We start from the raw sequence: 20088 nt of genomic DNA, 5'->3' as shown, positions 1-20088 counted from the left end.
AGATGATTGGGCTTGGAGCACTAACCTGAGGAATTCCTATAGTAATGTCCTTGGACTATGATTGACTTTCACCAACCACAGCTAACTTCTATTCTCCCTTTGTACTAGGTATGACTCTGACTAGCAGAGAGGTTTTCCCAATTTACATTGACATCAGTTTTGCAAGGGGTCCTTAATGCCACACATTGACATCAAGGCAGCATTTGGCAAAGGCAACAAATTCTGGCCTTGTCAGTAATTTAACATCCTGCAAAAGAATACAAACATTCTAGACTTCTGTGGGGCTGACGAGGGAGAAGTTTCTAAGCAGCTAGAATGTTTGACTGTCAGACATTCAGTTCTGTTGAAGTTAATGGAACTGAATATCAGGTGGAGTTTCTTATATGGACTAATGTGATGTCCTTGTTGAATTTTACCCACATAATCCCCATGTTTTAAAATCTTATTTAATCAAGACAGATTTTCTTTCAGAAGTCCAAACTTTTTGCAAATGTGTTTACTGCTTCACAGTTCGATGTGAAAATATATTGAAGATGCAAGATGCACAGAACATGAGTGGGATCGCAAACATGCTCGAAATATTAATTGCACTGTGGCAAATTATATTTTCACTTTGCAAATGAGGTAAGGATTCAATGTAGAGAAGAACAAAAATCTTACTATTTTCATTGAATCACTTAACCTATGTATGGGTCCTGCGTTGCATGAATGTCCTGCATTTCTAATCCATTATTGCTCACTGTCTGTAGCTCATACAGTCAATCTTTAGTGAAAGAGCAGAATAATACTTTGCCTTGAAGCATGTTACTGACATGAAGATACATATCAATCCAATTTCTAATTTAGCCTGTTATTTCCAACACAATAGCTCAACAGAATAACTTTTCAAACTAGCCTTAAACCTACACACACCACCAACGTAACAGGACTCAGATGCAAGACAAACCTGTTGACCTCGGGCTCCTTGTTCTCCTTTAAGACCTGGAGGACCAGCTGAACCTGGTGGTCCCTGTAAAAGGTGAAAAGGCAGCAGTTGGGAACTGATGACATAAGTACAGGTCAATGTTGCATTATAATAAATAATAAACAATACTTTGATTTAATAATCCATAGACCAGAGAGAAAAGTCTCTGTCATATATAAACGCAATTCCTACCATTAGGTAAGGACCAACTCAAACCTATATCAGGCCAGCTCCAAATGCTTTAAAAGGACAAATAGAAATCATTGCAATTTATATGGCTCATTTGTGATCTTTCCTTCCAATGGATAATTTTAGTGTTCTCAGGAATGCATTTAATGCAATAGGCAGAAAATACCAAGAGCAGAATTTAATCCCTTTCTGGATTAGTGGTGCTGGAAGAGCACAGCAGTTCAGGCAGCATCTAAGGAGCTTTGAAATCGACGTTTCGGGCAAAAGCCCTTCATCAGGAATAAAGGCAGTGAGCCTGAAGCGTGGAGAGATAAGCTAGAGGAGGGTGGGGGTGGGGAGAAAGTAGCATAGAGTACAATGGGTGAGTGGGGGAGGGGATGAAGGTGATAGGTCAGGGAGGAGAGGGTGGAGTGGATAGGTGGAAAAGGAGATAGGTAGGTCGGACAAATCCGGACAAGTCATGGGGTAGGTAGGTCGGACAAATCCGGACAAGTCATGGGGACAGTGCTGGGCTGAAAGTTTGGAACTAGGATGAGGTGGGGGAAGGGGAAATGAGGAAACTGTTGAAGTCCACGTTGATGCCCTGGGGTTGAAGTGTTCCGAGGCGGAAAATGAGGCGTTCTTCCTCCAGGCATCTGGTGGTGAGGAAGCGGCGGTGAAAGAGGCCCAGGACCTCCATGTCCTCGGCAGAGTGGCAGGGAGAGTTGAAATGTTGGGCCACGGGGCGGTGTGGTTGATTGGTGCGGGTGTCCAAGAGATGTTCCCTAAAGCGCTCTGCGTGGCAGGGGAAAGTGCCAGGATGGGAGGGTGGGTTGTAGGGGGCGTGGACCTGACCAGGTAATCACGGAGGGAACGGTCTTTGCGTAAGGCGGAAAGGGGTGGGGAGGGAAATATATTCCTGGTGGTGGGGTCTGTTTGCAGGTGGTGGAAATGTCGGCGGATAATTTGGTTTATGTGAAGGTTGGTAGGGTGGAAAGTGAGCACCAGGGGCGTTCTGTCCTTGTTACGGTTGGAAGGGTGGAGTCTGAGGGCAGAGGTGCGTGATGTGGATGAGATGCGTTGGAAGGCATCTTTAACCACGTGGGAAGGGAAATTGCAGTCTCTAAAGAAGGAGGCCATCTGGCGTGTTCTGTGGTGGAGCTGGTCCTCCTGGGAGAAGATACGTTGGAGGCGGAGGAATTGGGAATACGGGATGGCAGTTTTGCAAGAGGTAGGGTGGGAAGAGGTGTAATCCAGGTAGCTGTGGGAGTCGGTGGGTTTGTAAAAAATGTCAGTGTCGAGTCGGTCGTCATTAATGGAGATGGAGAGGTCCAGGAAGGGGAGGGAGGTGTCAGAGATGGTCCAGGTAAATTTAAGGTCAGGGTGGAATGTGTTGGTGAAGTTGATGAATTGCTCAACCTCCTCGCGGGAGCACGAGGTGGCGCCAATGCAGTTTTTACCTCGTAGAATTTAGTCCCTGTCCCATGACAAGTTTGGCAGTGGTGAGAGGTGGGTGGATTGGCAATTTGCTGCCTTCCCACCTCCTGCTATTAGGCCTGTAGTGGCAAAGTCCATGGACAGTCTTTCTGGCCTGCCATTAAATTAAACCTTTAATTGAGAAGTTAATTTTAGCTTAAGGATCTCATCCCACTGCCAGTAATGTTGTCTAGTGATCGATATGGAGCTCATCATGCAGAGAGCATAAGAAGCTACCTATGCAGTGTTGAAGTTGATTGTGAGCTTCTGGCTTGGGGATTGGAGCCATTCTTTCAAGGGTATTCAGTGCCTATTGGATATGCTGGCAGGGGGACTAGATTGGGTTGGGATGGGTTGGACTGAAATGTCTATTTCCATGCTGTACATGTCTATGGCTCTATGACTCTATCAGATAAAGGGGGCACTGTTGAAAGCCACCCTTCCCCAGCAAACCCCACTCTCTTTCTTCTTGTGGTTTGGCATCCAATGATGATCTTTGATTTCAGATGGGTGTCTTACCAGCAGCAGCCACAGTCTCATGGTGGTGCTGCTTTTTAAAAATAGACTCCAACTTCTGATTGGCCAGAAGCCCTCAGTAGTTGCTGATTTCTGAGAAGGCCCACCACTGTCCAATTACAGGCTTTCATAAAAGAAGAAGTGAGAGAGGGTGCACACTGGCTCTACTGCTGGTGGGTGACACCCTTGTTATGTCCTTTACATCTAGACCCACATCACGATAAACTCAATTAATGTAGAATCTGATGATTGTCTTAAATAATTACAATCAGTAACCGCTTTACATCAGAGCAACCAAATTATAGGAATTATGCAATGCATTCAGAGTTCACACAATATGTAGGTAACAGTATTGGCTTAGAGCAATGGATAAAGTCATGGAGACATTGTGGTCTACAGCACAGAAAAAGGCCATTTGTCTTATCAAGTCTGCTCCAGTCAAAAACAAGCACCTAATTATTCAAATTCCATTTTCTAACACTTGGCCCATATACCTAAAAACTTATTAAATCTTAGGAGGGTTTATGACTCCTCTTCTATCCTTGCAGACAATGAATTCCCATATTCCCATCACCGTCTGGATGAAAAAAGTCCTCACATCCCTGCTAATCCTCCTGCCCCGTACCTTAAATTTAAATTGCCCTGGGCTTTGACCCCTCCATCAAAGGGAAAAGTTTCTACCTGCCCACCTATCTATGCCCCTCATAATTTTAGACATCTCAATCACGTCCCTCCTCAGTCTCCTCAAGGAACACAAGCCTAGTCTATCCAATTCCTCTTCATAACTTAAAACTCTCTAGTCCAGGTAACATCCTGATAAATCTCTGCTGCACCCTTTCCAGTGCCATCACATCCCTCCTATAGTATGGATTCCAATTCTTATGCACAATATCCTAGCTGTGAGGGAAAGTGAGGACTGCAGATGCTGGAGATCAGAGTTGAAAAGTGTGGCACGGGAAAAGCACAGCAGGCCAGGCAGCATCCGAGGGGCAGGAGAGTGGACATTTCGGGCATAAGCCCTTCATCAGGAATATCTTAGCTGTGCTTAAGATTTTATATATTCCAGCATAATCTTAAACTTAAACAGGCAGCATAAAATTAAACACTATGCCTCAGGTAATTAATGCAAGTATCTCATATGCGTTCTTAGCAACTTCATCCACCTGCCCTGAGACCTTAATTGACTGGGGAACATGCACACAAAGATATCTCTGATCCTCTTCTGGGCACTCCTATGCTCCAGCCAAAAGTCCTGTATATTTTATGAGTTGTCTGTCCTGGTGGAGCATTTACGGATAAGTGAAACTGAGGTGCTCTGTGCCCTCTCAGGTGGCCATGAAGGAATCAATGGCACCACATTAAAGAAGAGCAGGGAATTAGCTCCTGTGTCCTGGACAATGTCTCATCCGTCAATGCCACAAAACTCAAGTATCTGTTCATCCTTTCAACATTTACTCATTGACTGTTAAGCTTTGTGACATCCAGTGTCTTAAATTGTGCTACACAAGTTGTTTATGCGATGAAGTACCATAGGAACAGTCTTAGTTAATTAAGGCACACTCTCAAATCTTCAAGTATAGAGCAAACTGTGTTATCATCCACTCAAGCCAACTCATCTATTAAATTCGAAGCAGTATTAGTTTTCATACTTAAATACACTGTAGGAAATCCCAAATCATTTATTCCTTTTATCAACAAGGCAGTTTGGGCAATCTTTCTGCCCCTCTAGTTGAAGGGACATTACCATTGCATTCATCAAAACAGAACAACATGATTGTTAACCACATTGCTTTCTCATAATATCTGAGATTGGTTTTACCCCAAAAATCTGGCACATATGGTTATGGTACTGAGTGAGGACAGGTTTAGAACTTGAGGTCATGTGAATAAAGTCACAAATATAAAAGTAAGAATTGGCATTTTAAGGGAAGCAGGAATTAAGTGGGAAGAAGAAGCATATGCATTTATCCTGGAGACAGACAGGGGTTGAGAAATGAATGAAACTGCAGAATTCAAACTGAAACAGTCAAACAGTAAGTTTCTACAGTGTGAGGGGAATGGTTAAATACTAAATTTCTGGTGACCACCTTTGGACCGTGGAATCCTTGCTCGCCTTTACGACCTCGTTTTCCGGGTTTTCCATTCTGACCCTACACAAACATGGAGAAATATAATTATATGATGATCTCTACTCTTCTAAACATTACCATGCTCCAAACCATGTGGTTTAAGGTTAGGAGTTAACAGCAACCCTGATAGACAGCATATATGAGAATGTTGGTAAAGCAGTCATTTCCAATAGAACCTAAACTCACATTAAAACCAATTCCTTGCCCACGGCCAGTGAATACTTTGAGCCAAATGACAGCCACGTCACAAGTTGAAGCACTCTATATCAGGCAAGTATTATGTGAAAGGGCAAAGAGGTTTAAAATTATTATCATTGGGATTCATGATCATCTTGTAATTAATTGGAGGCTGAGAAATTGCAGATAACGTTTAGGTTGCAGTTCACAGATTGATTTTCCTTCTTTTGTCCTTTTAAAGATTACTTTTCTGAACACATCTGGAACCTGACATTGTTGACAGAATTTCAGCCTCAGCCAGGGCTGAAGATAGGGAATAGTGGATATTAAAATTAGAGTCACTGGCCAGTGTGCCAGTTCCCCACTCCATTCAATGCCCAGGCCATTTTCCCCCAAGGCTAGCGAAGCTGGCCTGAATGAAGCAAGTGGCGATTGATGACACCTTCAGGCCAGATGAAGGAGCCCAACCAGAACTTTCCTGAGGCAGAGGAAGACAATTTAGCTGCTGGAAAGTGCTGACAGGCCAAAGAGCAATATTGCTACTTAAAGGCCGTCTTTGCCTACCCTGAAGGAAGTAAACAGTAATATTTGCAAATGAGGCATATGGACTGACTTGTCCTATATAGCTCATAGTGGAGCTCTAGTAATGCCAGTGTGTTTCCAAATATTACTATGTTTTTAAAACTTGTTTCTCCCCCTCTGTGGGTGTACAGAACAGCCACAGACCAATCTTAAAGATTGATATCCCTTTGCCCCTTTCATCCAATATTGAAGGTCTGGCCATTTTCATGTTAAATTTTTAAAACATTGGAGACAGGCACCTCAATTTTGAAATCCTCAATTGTTTTCCATTGCAGCCTGTCACTGGTTTCCTGGCAGTATCTGTGGAGGGAGAAAGACCGATAATATTTCAAGTCCAATCCAACTCTCCTACAGAACCAGTTCTGAAGAGGAGGTATATCAGACTTGAAGCATTAATTCTATTTGTATCTCCACAGGTGCTGCCAGACCTGCTGAGGTTCCTCAGCACTTTCTGTTTTTATTTCAGTTTGCCATTATTTGCTGTTTGAGGTCACACAAGAAGCAGTTCTTTGGCAGCCTTCCAGTGGCAATGGGAAACTATACCTTAGTAATGAGTCACCATTTCCATAAAGAATAAGATAATTTAGCTTCTCATATCACATTACATGCTGCTGTAAATCCATTGTACAGAAAGGAGATCCTAGATTATTTTATTTCAAAATACGTATGGTGTGCATCAGTGATCCACTAAATACACACCAGATTTATAATGAACTGTTGAAACTAGTTGTGAATCTAGAGAAAGTCTATTTGGCTTATTTTAGGATGCTTCTGTATTGTTTGCTTAAGAACAGTTCCAATTCTATAAGCAGTTCCTCTAATTGAGAAAACACAGCAAAAGGATCCTCAAGCACAGATGTAACAGCTCAGCAATCAGCAAGAATTTAAAAAGCATTTTTGAATTGGAACTTCATATTTAGGTTGTATTCCCTCAGCGGGCATCTTCGCATTACTTATTGTACGTTACATAGGAAGGGAGGAATGTACCGGACTGGAAAACATTACTGCAGACCATCTGGCTTGTTTCACTGAAGTCCCACTTAATAAAACTCACTGGTAATATTGTGCCATATGCACCACATTACTATGTTCAGTCAGAATAGTTTGAATGAAACCACTGACAAACTCACATTTTTACCAGGTGGTCCTCTGTGACCATGGACACCCTGAAAGTAAATAAAAAAATTAAGCATTTCAGTTGAATCATCAAAATAGCCTTACTATATAAGTCACAAATCTGATTTTATTTTTATAGGAAGAATTTCTCTTTTCAAGTCATTCAATTGCATCGAACAATGGGTGAAAAGGAAGGGATTTTGCATGTTGTCTCAGAGCTGACTTTTTTTTGCACAAAATAGAAACTGCAACAAACAGATTTCTCACAAAGTTAAGGTGAAAGGACACAGGAAGCTTCACAGGACTTGGCAAACCTACACTGGGTTCGGAGTAAGGAGGCACAGAGATTCAAATCATAGACTAATTCAATTTATTAAATTTTGACTCATTCTCCATTTAAGAGGTAATTGTTTGATCTAAAGATATAGACAACAGAATTATTAAAAGGGAGTTAGATAAGTTAATGTTTTATCACTGACATTCTGCGCACATTTGGAGCTGCAACAGAAATTGAAATGCAACTCACACTAAAATTTACATCAATGTTTTGCTTATGAACAATTGACCCATTACTACAGCCGTATTAACTTAAAATCTCAACCATATTGATTTCAATGGTTTTAAACCCTTTCAAGGATCAAAAACTCCTTCTGAGCGTAGAGGTTGTAAGACCTTATCTAAAATTAAAGGAAGTTTGTGAATTGAATACAGGGAATGAGGAGAAACAGTTAGAATTTTGGGAGACGAGGAGGAACCAATGGGAACCATTCGTAACTGTACAACTACAATAATATTGTCATTAAAATAGACAAATGTAAAATGTTAGATCAGGAGATAGAATCCAAAAACAGATTGTGCATAAAATAACAAATTCCTTCTTGCATCCTGTCCAGAAACACAAGATGGGAACAATATTAAATCCTTGGATGCATTTCAGTTTTAAAGCTGTTGATCTGGGATAAGATATTGTTGTGACCTTGAAGTAAAACACTAGGGGAAGCAAACATTTGCCAAGAAAGAGATAATCAAGCCCGTAGAACTATGGAAATGAGGTGGGACCAATCAGAGAAAGAAAAAAAAGACCATGAATATTTAGGATGTAGGTTTGCTCGCTGAGCTGTAGGTTTGATATCCAGATGTTTCATTACCTAGCTAGGTAACATCATCAGTTGTAACCTCCAAGTGAAGCGAAGCTGTTGTCTCCTGCTTTCTATTTATATCTTTCTCCTGGATGGGGTTCCTGGGGTTTGTGGTGATGTCATTTCCTGTTCGTTTTCTGAGGGGTTGATAGATGGCGCAGATTCCTCAGGAACAAACCATGGCAAGCAGACCAAACACAGCCAGAAACCCTAACTACCTTTCCATACATCAAAGAAGTTTCAGAAATGACAGCCAGACTACTGAGACCCCTCGGAATCCTAGTAGCACACAAACCCACCAACACTCTCAAACAAAAACTAACAAACTTACAACACCCAGTATAACCCATGAACAAAACCAACATCATCTACAAAATTCCATGCAAGGACTGCCACAAACACTACGTAAGACAAACAGGAAGAAAGTTAGCCACCAGGATACACGAACACCAGCTAGCCACAAAAAGACACGACCCTCTCTCCCACATAGCCCTACACACGGATGAAAAAAAATCACCATTTCGACTGGGACAACACATCTATCCTGGGACAGGCTAAGCAAAGACATGCCAGAGAATTCCTAGAGGCCAGGCACTCCAACTACAATGCCATAAACAAACACATAGATCTAGATGCCATCTATCAACCCTTCAGAAAATGAACAGGAAATGACATCACCATAAACCCCAGGAACCCCATCCAGGAGAAAGATATAAATAGAAAGCAGGAGACAACAGCTTCGCTTCACTTGGAGGTCACCACTGATGATGTTACCTAGCTAGGTAATGAAACGTCTGGATATCAAACCTATAGCTCAGCGAGCAAACCTACACCCTAAACCTCAACCTGAGCTACAAACCTTCACAAACCTTGCAAAAAACCATGAATATTGTAGAGCCAGAAAATTAGACAGCACAGAAAGGAGCCATATAGCCCATTATACCTGTGTGGGTTCTTTGTTAGACCCATCCATTAATTCCTTCAATTAAACATTTTTTCTTTCCATATGACTCAATGATTTTTTTTTCCTTCCAATATTTATCCAATTCTCTTTCAAACGCCAATCTATGAGGCTCTGAAATGTTATGTGGATGGTAATGGGAACCACAGGGTGGTTGAATAAACAGACTGTGGTATACAGAGCCATTCAAGTAGGGGAAGAGGAAGTAGAAATATGATGGTGGTAGGAGACAGAATAATTTGAGGGGGGGGGGGGGGTGCCGGGGCGGTGGTTGGTGGTGGATAGACACTCTTCTCTGCAGCCGTGAACATGAGTCTGAAAGGGAACACTGAGAGCCTCTCGGAACATGATCAATTGCCTGCCTCATGACAGAGTTAATGACATCTCATTGGGCTAAAAAGAAACTCAGAGTGGGAGGGGATGGGTGCAGTTGTCACTATCCATGTTGGTATTGATGACATCAATAGGACTGGAAAGGAGGTTCTGCTGAAAGGTTTTGATCAGTTAGGAACTAAGCTAGAAAGATTGGAAGCTCCAAGACAATAATTTCAGCATTACTATTTGAACTAAGGTCAAACCTGGCATAGGGTTAATAAAGTAAAGGAGTTAAATGCGTGGCATAAAGGTTGGTATTGGAGGAATGGATTTTGGTTCATAGGGAACTGACACCAATGCACTTGTGAAGAAGGGAATTGTTCTGATGGAATAGGCAATACCTGAACCGTGCTGGGATCAGTGTGATAGGGAGTTGGATCACTCCACCTCAGAGAGGGCTTTAAACTAGCAGGGAGGAGTGCAAGGGATACAATCATTTCAGATTGAATATGCAATAGTGACCATATCATGGTAGAACTTAGCAAACAGTTTGAGAGTGAGAAGCTTTGGTCAAAAACAACGGTGCTGAGCTTAAAGAAGTTGATGACATAGGGATGAGTGCAGAGTTGGCTGCACTGGACTACAATGGGAGTTTAGCAAAGGGTCACTTCATCTCAAACTACAGGGTGAATTTGACCATGTTATAGCCACTGTCTCCTAAGTGTTCCTTAACCTGAAGCTCTTTTATTAAGTCTACTTCAGTACACATCACCAAATCCAGAAATGCATGTTCCCTAGAGGGCTCTACCACAAGCTGCTCGAAAAAACAACCATCTCATAGACATTCTATCAATTTCTTTTCTTGAGATCTGCTAACAACCTGATTTCACAATCCACTTGTATACTGAGGTCCCCTGTGACTGTTGTAATAGTGCCTTTCTCACATGTCTTTCTATCTCCTCGTTTATTTTCTTGCCCATGTCCTGACTCTGGCTAGGAGGCCTGTACATGACTCCTATCAGGATCATTTTTCCTTTGCAGTTCTCCAGCACTACCCACAGAATTTCTATGCCTTCCACTCTATACCACTTCTAGCTATCAATTTAATTTCTTCTCTTGCTAACAAGACAATCCTGCCCACTCTGTCCATCTGCCTGTCCTATCAATAGAATGCGTATCCTTGAATATTTAATTTCTAGCCTGATCCCCATGCAGCTACGTCTCTCTGTGAAACCCACACCATCTTCCTTCCAATTTCAATCTGTGCTACAACCTCATTATCTTGTTTTGTAAACTGCGTGCATTTCAGTACAATACCCTCAGCCCTATATTGACTGGCACCCTTTCTCATTGTTGTCCCCTTATCTGCTGTGCGTGAAGTTAGATTCATGACCCTTTCCATACTATGTGTCTTATTACTTGATCTGGAAACTTTAATAACCTCTGCTGAGCCCTGCCCCTTTTAACTTCTGAATAATTTTCCATGCAGCTGAACCCACCCCTCACTATTTAGTTTAAATCCCTATCTACAGTCTGAGTTATGCTGGTCCCAGCATGATTCAGGTGGAGCTTGTCCCATCACTACAGCTCCCTCCTTCCTCATGTCTAGTGCCAACATTGCATGAATTTGAATCTGTTTCTCCCACACCAAGCTTTGAGCCATGTGTTTACATCATTAATCTTGTTGACCTTGCATCAATTTGCTCATGTCTCAGGTAATAATCAGAGATTATTATCTTTTTGGTTCTACTTTTTAATTCAGCCCCTAGCTGCTCACAATCCCTCAGCAGAACCTCTTTCTCTCCATATCATTGGTATCTTTGCTGACCACGACAATTGGATCTTTCCTCTCCCAAGTTCCTTTCCAGACCAGATCAGATATCCTGAATCCGGACCCTAGGCAGGCAACACAGCCTTCAGGACTGCCAATCTTGGCCCCAGGGAACAGTATCTATTATCCTGACTATACTATCTCCAATAACAACTACATTTCTGTTTCCTTCCCTCTGCAATGACTCCCTGCACTATGGTCCTATGATCAATTTGCTCATTCTCCCTACATATAGAACATAGAACATAGAATGCTACAGCACAGTTCAGGTCCTTCGAACCTCAATGTTGGGTCGACCTGTGAAAATAAACTGATGCCCATCTAACCTATACCATTCCATTATTATCCATATGTTATGTCCAATGAACATTTAAATGCCCTTAACATCGGTGAATCCATGCCCCACTACTCTCTGAGTAAAGAAACTACCTCTGGTATCTGTCCTAAATCTATCACCCCTCAATTTAAAGCTATGTCCCCCTGTGTTAGCCTTCAACATCTGAGGAAAAAGGCTCTCACTGTCTACCCTATCTAAGCCTCTGATTATCTTATATGTCTCGCTTAAGTCACGTCTCAACCTTCTTCTCTGCGATGAAAACAGCCTCAGTTCCCTCAGCCTTTCCTCATAAGATCATAAGATCTTCCTTCCATACCAGGCAATATCCTAGTAAATCTCCTCTGAATGCTTTCCAAGCCTTCCACATCCTTCCTACAATGCGGTGACCCGAACAGTACGCAATACTCCAAGTGCGGCCTTACCGGTGTCTTGTACAGCTGAAGCATGACCTCCTGGCTCAGAAACTCAATCACCCTACCAATAAATGCCAACTCACCGTATGCCTTCTTAATAACCCTATCAACCTGGGTGGCAACTTTCAGGATTTGTGCACCTTGACACTGAGTTCTCTCTGTTCATCTACACTGCCAAGAAGTTTACCATTAGCCCAGTACTCTGCATTCCTGTTACTTCTTCCAAAGTGAACTACCTCACACTTTTCTGAATTAAACTCTATTTGCCACTTCTCAGCCCAGCTCTGCAACCTATCTATGTTTCTCTGTAAACTACAACATCCTTCAGCACTATCCACAACTGTACCAACCTTAGTGTCATCCACAAATTTACTAACGCACCCTTCTACACCCACATCCAGACCACTTATAAAAATGACAAACAGCAGTTGCCCTAAAACAGATCCTTGTGGCACACTACTGCTTACTGAGCTCCAGAATGAACATTTCCCATCAACCACCACCTCTTCTTTCAGCTAGTCAATTTCTGATCCAAATTGTTAAATCACCTTCAATCCCAAAAATCAGTATTTTGTGCAATAGTCTTCTGTGTGGAATCTTATCAAATGTCTTACTAAAGTCCATATATACCACATCAACTGCTTTAGTATCATCCACCTGTTTTGTTAACTTCTGAAAGAACTCAATAAGGTTAGTTAGCCACAGCCTACCCTCCACAAAATCATGTTGACTATCCCCTAATCAAATTATTCCTTTCCAGATGATTATAAATTGTATCTCGTATAACCTTTACAAACTCCTTACCCACAACCGAAGTAAGACTCACTGGGCTATAAATACCAGGGTCGTCCCGACGCCCCTTCTTAAACAAAGGAACAACGTTTACTCTTTTCCAGTCTTCTGGTACTGCTCCTGTCGACAATGGTGACATAAAGATCAACGCCAAAGGCTCTGCAATCTCTTCTCTGGCTTCTCTCTGCACATATTGAACAAAAACTGACCCGTCTAAACTACTTGAACTGTAGTATTCTCAGTCAATATTGGGCAAGTTAACATCTCCCATAACAACTACCCTGTTACTCTTGCTCCTATCAAGAATCATCTTTGCTACCTTTCCTCTACATTGCTGGAATAATTCAGAGGCCTATAGAAAACTCCCAACAGGGTGACTTCTCCTTTCCTTTTTCTAACCTCAGCCAAACTACCTCAGTGGATGAGTCCTCAAACGTTTTGTCAACTGCTGTAATGTTACACCTGATTAACATTGCCACACTCCACATCCCTTTTACCAGCTTCTCTGTTCTTACTGAAACATCCAAATCCCTGAATCTGCAACAACCATTCTTAACCCTCCTTTAGCCATGTCTCTGAAATGGCCGCAATATTGAAATCCCAGGTACCAACTCATGCTGCAAGTTCACCCACCTTATTCTGGATGCTCCTGGCATTGAAGTACACACATTTCAAACCAAACCATCCTGATTGCCAGCGCTCTCTCATGACCTTGTAAACCTATCCTTGACCTCACTACCCTCAACCTCCTGTACACTGGAACTACAATTCAGTTTCTTATCCCTCTGCTGCATTCCCCAGGATATTGGTACCCCTCTGGTTCAGGTGAAGACCATCCTGTTTGTCGAGGTCCCACCTTCCCCAGCAAGAGCTCCAATTATCCAAGAACTCCCCCTGCACCATCTCTGTTCTTTGCCTCACTAACACGTGGCACAAGCAACAAACTAAAGATAACAACTCTGTTTGTTCCAGCTCTAAACTTCCACCCTAGCTCCCTGAATTTCTTCCTTAGATCCCCACCTTTCTTCCTACCTATGTCGTTGGTCCCTATGTGGACCACCACTTGGGACTGCTCCCCCTTCCCCTCAAGGATCCTGAAAATGAGATCAGAGACATCATGAACCCCTGGCAACTAGAAAGCAAAACACCTATTGCGAGTCTCTCTCATTCCCACAAAACCTCCTATCTGGCACCCTAACTATGGAGTCACCAATGACTAATGCTCTGCTCCTCTTCCCCCTTCTCCTCAGAGCAACAGGAACAGACTCTGTGCCAGAGATCGTGCCCCATTGCACACCCTTAATAAATTACCCCCCTCAACTGTATCCAAAATGGCATACTTGTTGCTGAGAAACCACCACAGGAGATCCGTGTACTACCTTCCCTTCCCTTTCCTACCCCTGACGGTAACCCATCTATCTTCTTCTCATGGCTGTGGAGTAACTACCTCTCTGTAACTCCTTTCAATAACCTCCTCCATTTCCCGAATGATCTGAAATTCATCCAGTTCCAGCTCCAGTTCCCTAACATGGTTTTTGAGGAGCTGGAGTTGGGTGCACTTGCCATAAATGAAGTCAGCAGGGACACTGGAGTTGATCCTTATTTCCCACATATTGCAGGAAAAACATTCAGCTGCCCTAACCTCCATTCCCACTGTTCTAAATTCCCAAATAGACCGCTGAGAAAATGAAACACGAAAGAAAACGCTTGGCTCCTTCTCAAACGACACACAGAACTTTTTTTTGGTTAGTGGAGGAGGATGGGTGGGAGACACTACCCGAATAGTATTTCGGGTAAAGCAACCACCCAAGTATATAACCTCCTGACCTCTCCAACTGCCTCCAGGAACTGAACAACGCCCAACCTAAAAGTGAGTAATTTATACTATATACTCACATATCCCACACGGAGCAAGAATCTCAAATCTGCTAGACAAGCTAAGGGCTGAGGCTCCTTCAGCACTATCTCCTGGATCCTTCTACCTGCTTTGCTTGTAACCACACCATTCCAAGCCTGACCGCTGACTGAATTTGTGGTAGTTAATCTAAGGGGGTGTGACTGACTTCCGAAACACAGGATTCAGGAACTCTCCCTCTCCCTCACGTGTCACAATATTCAAAGCTCAGACTCCAGCTCATCAACTCTGACCTGGAGTTCCTCAAACACCCAACACTTGCCATAGATGTGGTCACTATGAAGCACAATGGGGTCCACCAGCTCCCACATCAAGCACCTACTACACCTTGCCTGGCCCAGCATCCGACTACTTAGTTCTTAATTTGACTTTTAAAAATTTCATACTGTTTTTTTAGTTTGTAGCCCGTAAATATTTTCCCTGTTTATCTTCAACCTGAAAATAACTTCCAATAGATGGTCAAATTAATAGCTATCACTAACCAGTGAACTTACAGTTTATCTGTGATGTCACTCTTTTGTGCTGAGCCCCTGATTCTGGGATTCAATTTAGCCTGTTTTTAAAAACAAATGCTTACAAACTAGGAGACAAAAAAGACAAGCAAAAAGCATCTCTTTCCCTCTGCACCAAATTTCCATATTTCATCCAAATTCCCCAAACTATATACTCACACAGGGTATGTCTCACTTTGGATATGATCTGTCTGACCTGACTATGCAAATATACTGGAAAGATAGCAACAAAGACATGAGGGAGGATCAGGCCGGCATCAATCAGAAAAGGAGTAGCTGAGGACTCTGGAACCCAATGGAGTTTAGAAGGATCAAGATGGGGGGGTTGATCTGACTGAAACTTGTAGAATACTGAGAGTCCTGGACAGAATGGACATGGAGAAGATGTTTCCACTCGTAGAAGAGACTAAGACTTGAGGGCACAGCCCCAGAGTGAAGGGACAACCCTTTTGAACTGAGATCAGAGCAATTCAAGGCTATGGAATTCATGAATGTGGTGAAAAGCTTTAACAGCAGAGCACTTTATGTTAGAATCAGGAATTGTGTAACTTCAGACATTCTGAAAAGAGGTAATGGAGAGGTTCTTACGGGTTTTCCTGCAGCTCCAGGCTTTCCTGGATTACCATCGTCTCCTGGATCACCCTGCAACAAAATATTTCCTTATTATTACAACTCTATTTATAGAAATTTACTGAGTAACTTTACCATCACAGAAAAACACTATTTATTTAGGATAAATGTGTTTATACCAATAAAACAGAACACTGCATTACTTAATGCCATAAATGAAATAATTAATAAATTATCCCATCCATAATTCCAGTAACATAATTTCAGCTTGATGATGAGCAGTACTCAAAGTTACTAGCCAGTCCTGGAGATTGCCAAAATGTAACTGAACTCTTGGAGATGCTGCAATCAACATGATTTTTGGATGTAAGGCAAAATAATTGCTTTTAAACTAAATGCTTTCTCAAATGGACAAAAGGAAGAATGCTAAGAGGCCCTACATTGCTCTAGGGATTGTTAAAGTACTCCATGGGCGCCAAACAACACTGAATTTGTGAAAAGAAGAGGAAGATGATAAAGGTAGAATTATCATGATGATCTCACTCCTAAAGAACTTCACTTGAGGACATGCAATTAAAACTCTGTTTTAATTTCTAATGACTGCATGCAATCTTTCTTATGAACAGGATTTAAATAAGAATGCTTTCTTAATCACTTAAGCTCAAAATTATGGCATTAACTGTGTACATTAACATGATGTATAGCAATGTCATAGTATGGGAGCAGACTGAAGTTTCCACAGCTTATGTAAACATTGTGCTGACACAGAATTGGTCCAGAGTGTGCTAAAGTGGGTCATCTCAGAACCTTTCCCATGAATTAAACCAGCTAAGACATGTTTAAGTTTTAAAAAAAACTTTGGCCACAAAGTTCTGAAATTATTTATTTGCAAACCAAGCAGATGCTTCACTTGATTGCAGATCCCAAAAATCCATAAGTTTTAATACAAGGTGTGTTGTCCCTCTATAAGCAGTGAAAATAATCGGTTTTGCGTTCAAATGCATCAAATGCCATTTAGCTCCAGCACACCTGCTACAGAGAGAGACTAAAGTTTAATCACAGAAAGTTAGGACTTGTTCATTTCAGTCCAAGTATGGTTTGTATATTGGAGAAGTCTTAATTATTGGAAAGCAACCTCATTGTACTAAATATGAACTTGTGGAAACAGACTTTAATTTTTGATGGAGATTCAACTTTATTTCTAACTTTTTCTGTACTGTCTCGCTCTCTCTTTGGTCAGTCCTTCATATAAATTAAATGGACAGAGACAGGCATGGCTACACAAAATTCTGGACAATTCTCTTTATAAAAATGAAAATAAAGGATTGAGAAATAACATAACAGAGTACCGAGAAGGTCAAAAGGTACAAAAGAATGAATAAAAGAAGAAAAGGAAACATTTAGTTACGAGAAGGGAAGAAAATAGAATAAGAAAAACATAATATTTGATTTTTTTAAAAAAAAATCTTGAAGCAATTTACAGTTGTTACTGTTTGTAATGAAACCTAAAATTGTTCACTTTCTGAGCAAGAGAAAATGATTGACAATAATTTAACAATTATTATGTCATTATTATGTCACACAATTATTATGTGTGAATAATTGCTAAACCTAATTTTCACTGGAGAGATTAATAAGCAAATAATATGAAATATAATGACAACTAGAATATCATCAGACATTAAGCGATGTACCCTTGACATTTGTATGTAATCATGGTCAATCTGTTTAAATACATGACACAGCTAAATGTTTTTGTTTTGCAGCACACAACATACAGTCTTGTATAGATGTTGATTGCGTGCAGCCTATCTTTGGGTACATATTGAATTAAACATTGAAGTTGGGTAGGAGACGCCATTTGTGTGAAACCAGTGGTAGGGGAGCAAACATTACTGGGCATCCCTTCCTCACTATAATTTGCTGGCTAGGTTGTACATAAATATCACCGTGCATTAATCAGACAATATTATTTTTTCACTGGTATGATAAACCCAGAAACATTACACATTTGAATATGAATATAGCATACCGGACGTCCAATGTCTCCTCTTTCACCTTTTGAGCCTTGAATATTGTTTGTGATGCCGAGTTCACCCTAAATAAAATGGAAAAATCATCCTGTGAAAATCCCATAAAAGACAATTAAGAGTTTTTTGATAGTATCCTGTGCTGAAGGATTGAATTTTGAATGAAATAGCTTTTCGAGAAATTCATTGGAACTGTGGGTACACTGTACCCAAGTTATTTATCTTAACATAAGAACAAGCAGAAGGTAAAGTGTCAAAGATGAGCAACATTTGCAGATTAGTTGCTGAATTCTTCAGTTTGACACAGGTAGGAGAGTTATACCAATACTTTGTGCCATATGGTACTCTTATCAACATAATAAGATGATGTATGAGTAAGCTATTTATTTGTCTACAGATTTTGACAGGACGTTTCAGGTACTGTTAAAAGAGCTACAGCGAACAAATTTAAGTTGTACAGTTTTAATTGTGCAAGGCGCCATAAGAACATCACCTGAATATCACTGCCAAAAGTCACAATTAATAATGTGAGCTCTTGGCTAATGATAATGTAATAACTTCACAGAGACTGGTATCCCATTGCCAAATCACCCTTTATTTACATGTGGAGAGTCCTAGACATTGATCCAACTCCCTCAGATCCAGCTCAGGATCTGAGTGAACAGGATGTCTGACACTCCTGTTCTTATCTGTCATCCAGGGCTCCCTGATTTGATCAAATTAACGGCCTCCATCAGGGGACTCCTATTGCATGAGATTCACCTGGCTGACCTCATTACAGATAACATCTCTTTTCACGAAATGAGTAAATGTAGAATTAGAGCCCTGTTACAGACAGCCACCAGTGAGTATACACCTGAGCTTGAGTTCCAAATGTTCTGTTGCATCCAGTGGGTTAATTCTGTGCATCAGAAATGGATGCCAGACCATCTTATCCATTCATTGTTTAATGGGTTGCGGAAGCTCATGAAGTCCTCATTCATAAATGATCAAACCAACCATCATCTGGTGTAAAAAAGGATGTGGAAAGAGCATCTCCATAAAAGCAGATAAGCTGGAAATACTCAACAGGTCCAGTAGCTTTTCTGGAGACTGGATCAGAGTTAATGGGTCAATTTTCGTTCCAGGGTCAGGACCTAAGCATCAGGATCAGTTTGAGGTCTCAATCCTGCTCATCATCACTGGTGAGTGTCCAATGGTATTCTGCAGGTAAAGCTAGTGATTTCTCCGTTGCCCAGTCACTGTCCTGTTTGGCCCTGTGGATTACTTGGGGAAGTGGGATGTACTTAAAGGCCTGAGTTAAAGGCCATCTGCTAAATGTAATTATGAACACTGGCATCTTTGTCAGTGGTTGGGAACAGAATGCAGCAGAATATCAGATTGCTGCTTGCTTGAGGAGCAGCAGCCCCACAACTGGCTAATGCCTCCCTAAAGGCATTGATAGAGGTAGTGGCAATCTTGTGAAGTGTTCTGATTCTGGAGAGTGATGGGAGAAGGCCAGCCAATAAAAGCTGGGAATAGTTCAGGAGAAGAGCAGTTATCCGTGTGGTCAACAGGGTGTGGCCACAGTGCATGGAGTGCTTCACCACACTTCTGTGACCTGGCAAGGGGAGCACAGTGGTACATCCATGTCACAGGCCTGAAGGTCTACACCCATAGAGGTGTACCATTGAAACCCAGGAAATTGCCCCGCACCCACTCGAGTTGGATGTGACACTGGGGCCTTGAGAGGGCAACACTGAACCCCCTAAGGTTCACAGCCTAATTGCCTCAGTGCTTCCAGCGAAAACTCTATGCAATGGCCACTGTGTGCCAATGTAGCATCAGAAATGACTCCTGCTTCTCCTATGGGCTTCCTGCTTTTAACCACCACACGTCCCAGCAGAAGGGGTGGCTTCCCACAGCATCCCCTCGAAATCTCACCCACAATTCTATGCGGGTTAACTTCACCAATCTTTGCCTCAATTGGTGCCCACACAAGCAGCTACCAAAGGGGCCAAAAGAGAAAATGCTGGAAAATCTCAGCAGGTCTGGCAGCATCTATAAGGAGAGAAAAGAGCTGACGTTTCGAGTCTAACTGACTCTTTGACAAAGAGTCAGCTCTTTTCTCTCCTTACAAATGCCGCCAGACCTGCTGAGATTTTC

The 20088-nt window shown here is 41.8% G+C and overlaps 1 protein-coding gene across 1 annotated transcript in view; it reads right to left on the bottom strand.

The window, feature by feature from the left end:
* The window catches only part of LOC122564422 (collagen alpha-3(VI) chain-like), a 135193-nt gene that overhangs the window by 44163 nt on the left and 70942 nt on the right, over positions 1–20088 (bottom strand). The window contains exons 15-19 of the mRNA XM_043719264.1: positions 17946–18011; positions 15932–15985; positions 7143–7178; positions 5212–5274; positions 947–1009 (exon numbers count right to left, since the gene is read on the bottom strand). Coding sequence (XP_043575199.1) covers positions 947–1009; positions 5212–5274; positions 7143–7178; positions 15932–15985; positions 17946–18011 — 282 coding nt within the window. The remainder of the gene's footprint in view (positions 1–946; positions 1010–5211; positions 5275–7142; positions 7179–15931; positions 15986–17945; positions 18012–20088) is intronic.

The sequence above is a fragment of the Chiloscyllium plagiosum genome, chromosome 29, assembly GCF_004010195.1.
Source record: "Chiloscyllium plagiosum isolate BGI_BamShark_2017 chromosome 29, ASM401019v2, whole genome shotgun sequence".
NCBI lineage: Eukaryota > Metazoa > Chordata > Chondrichthyes > Orectolobiformes > Hemiscylliidae > Chiloscyllium > Chiloscyllium plagiosum.
Note: the sequence above shows the minus strand (reverse complement) of the source record. Positions and strands in the feature narration are given on the sequence as shown.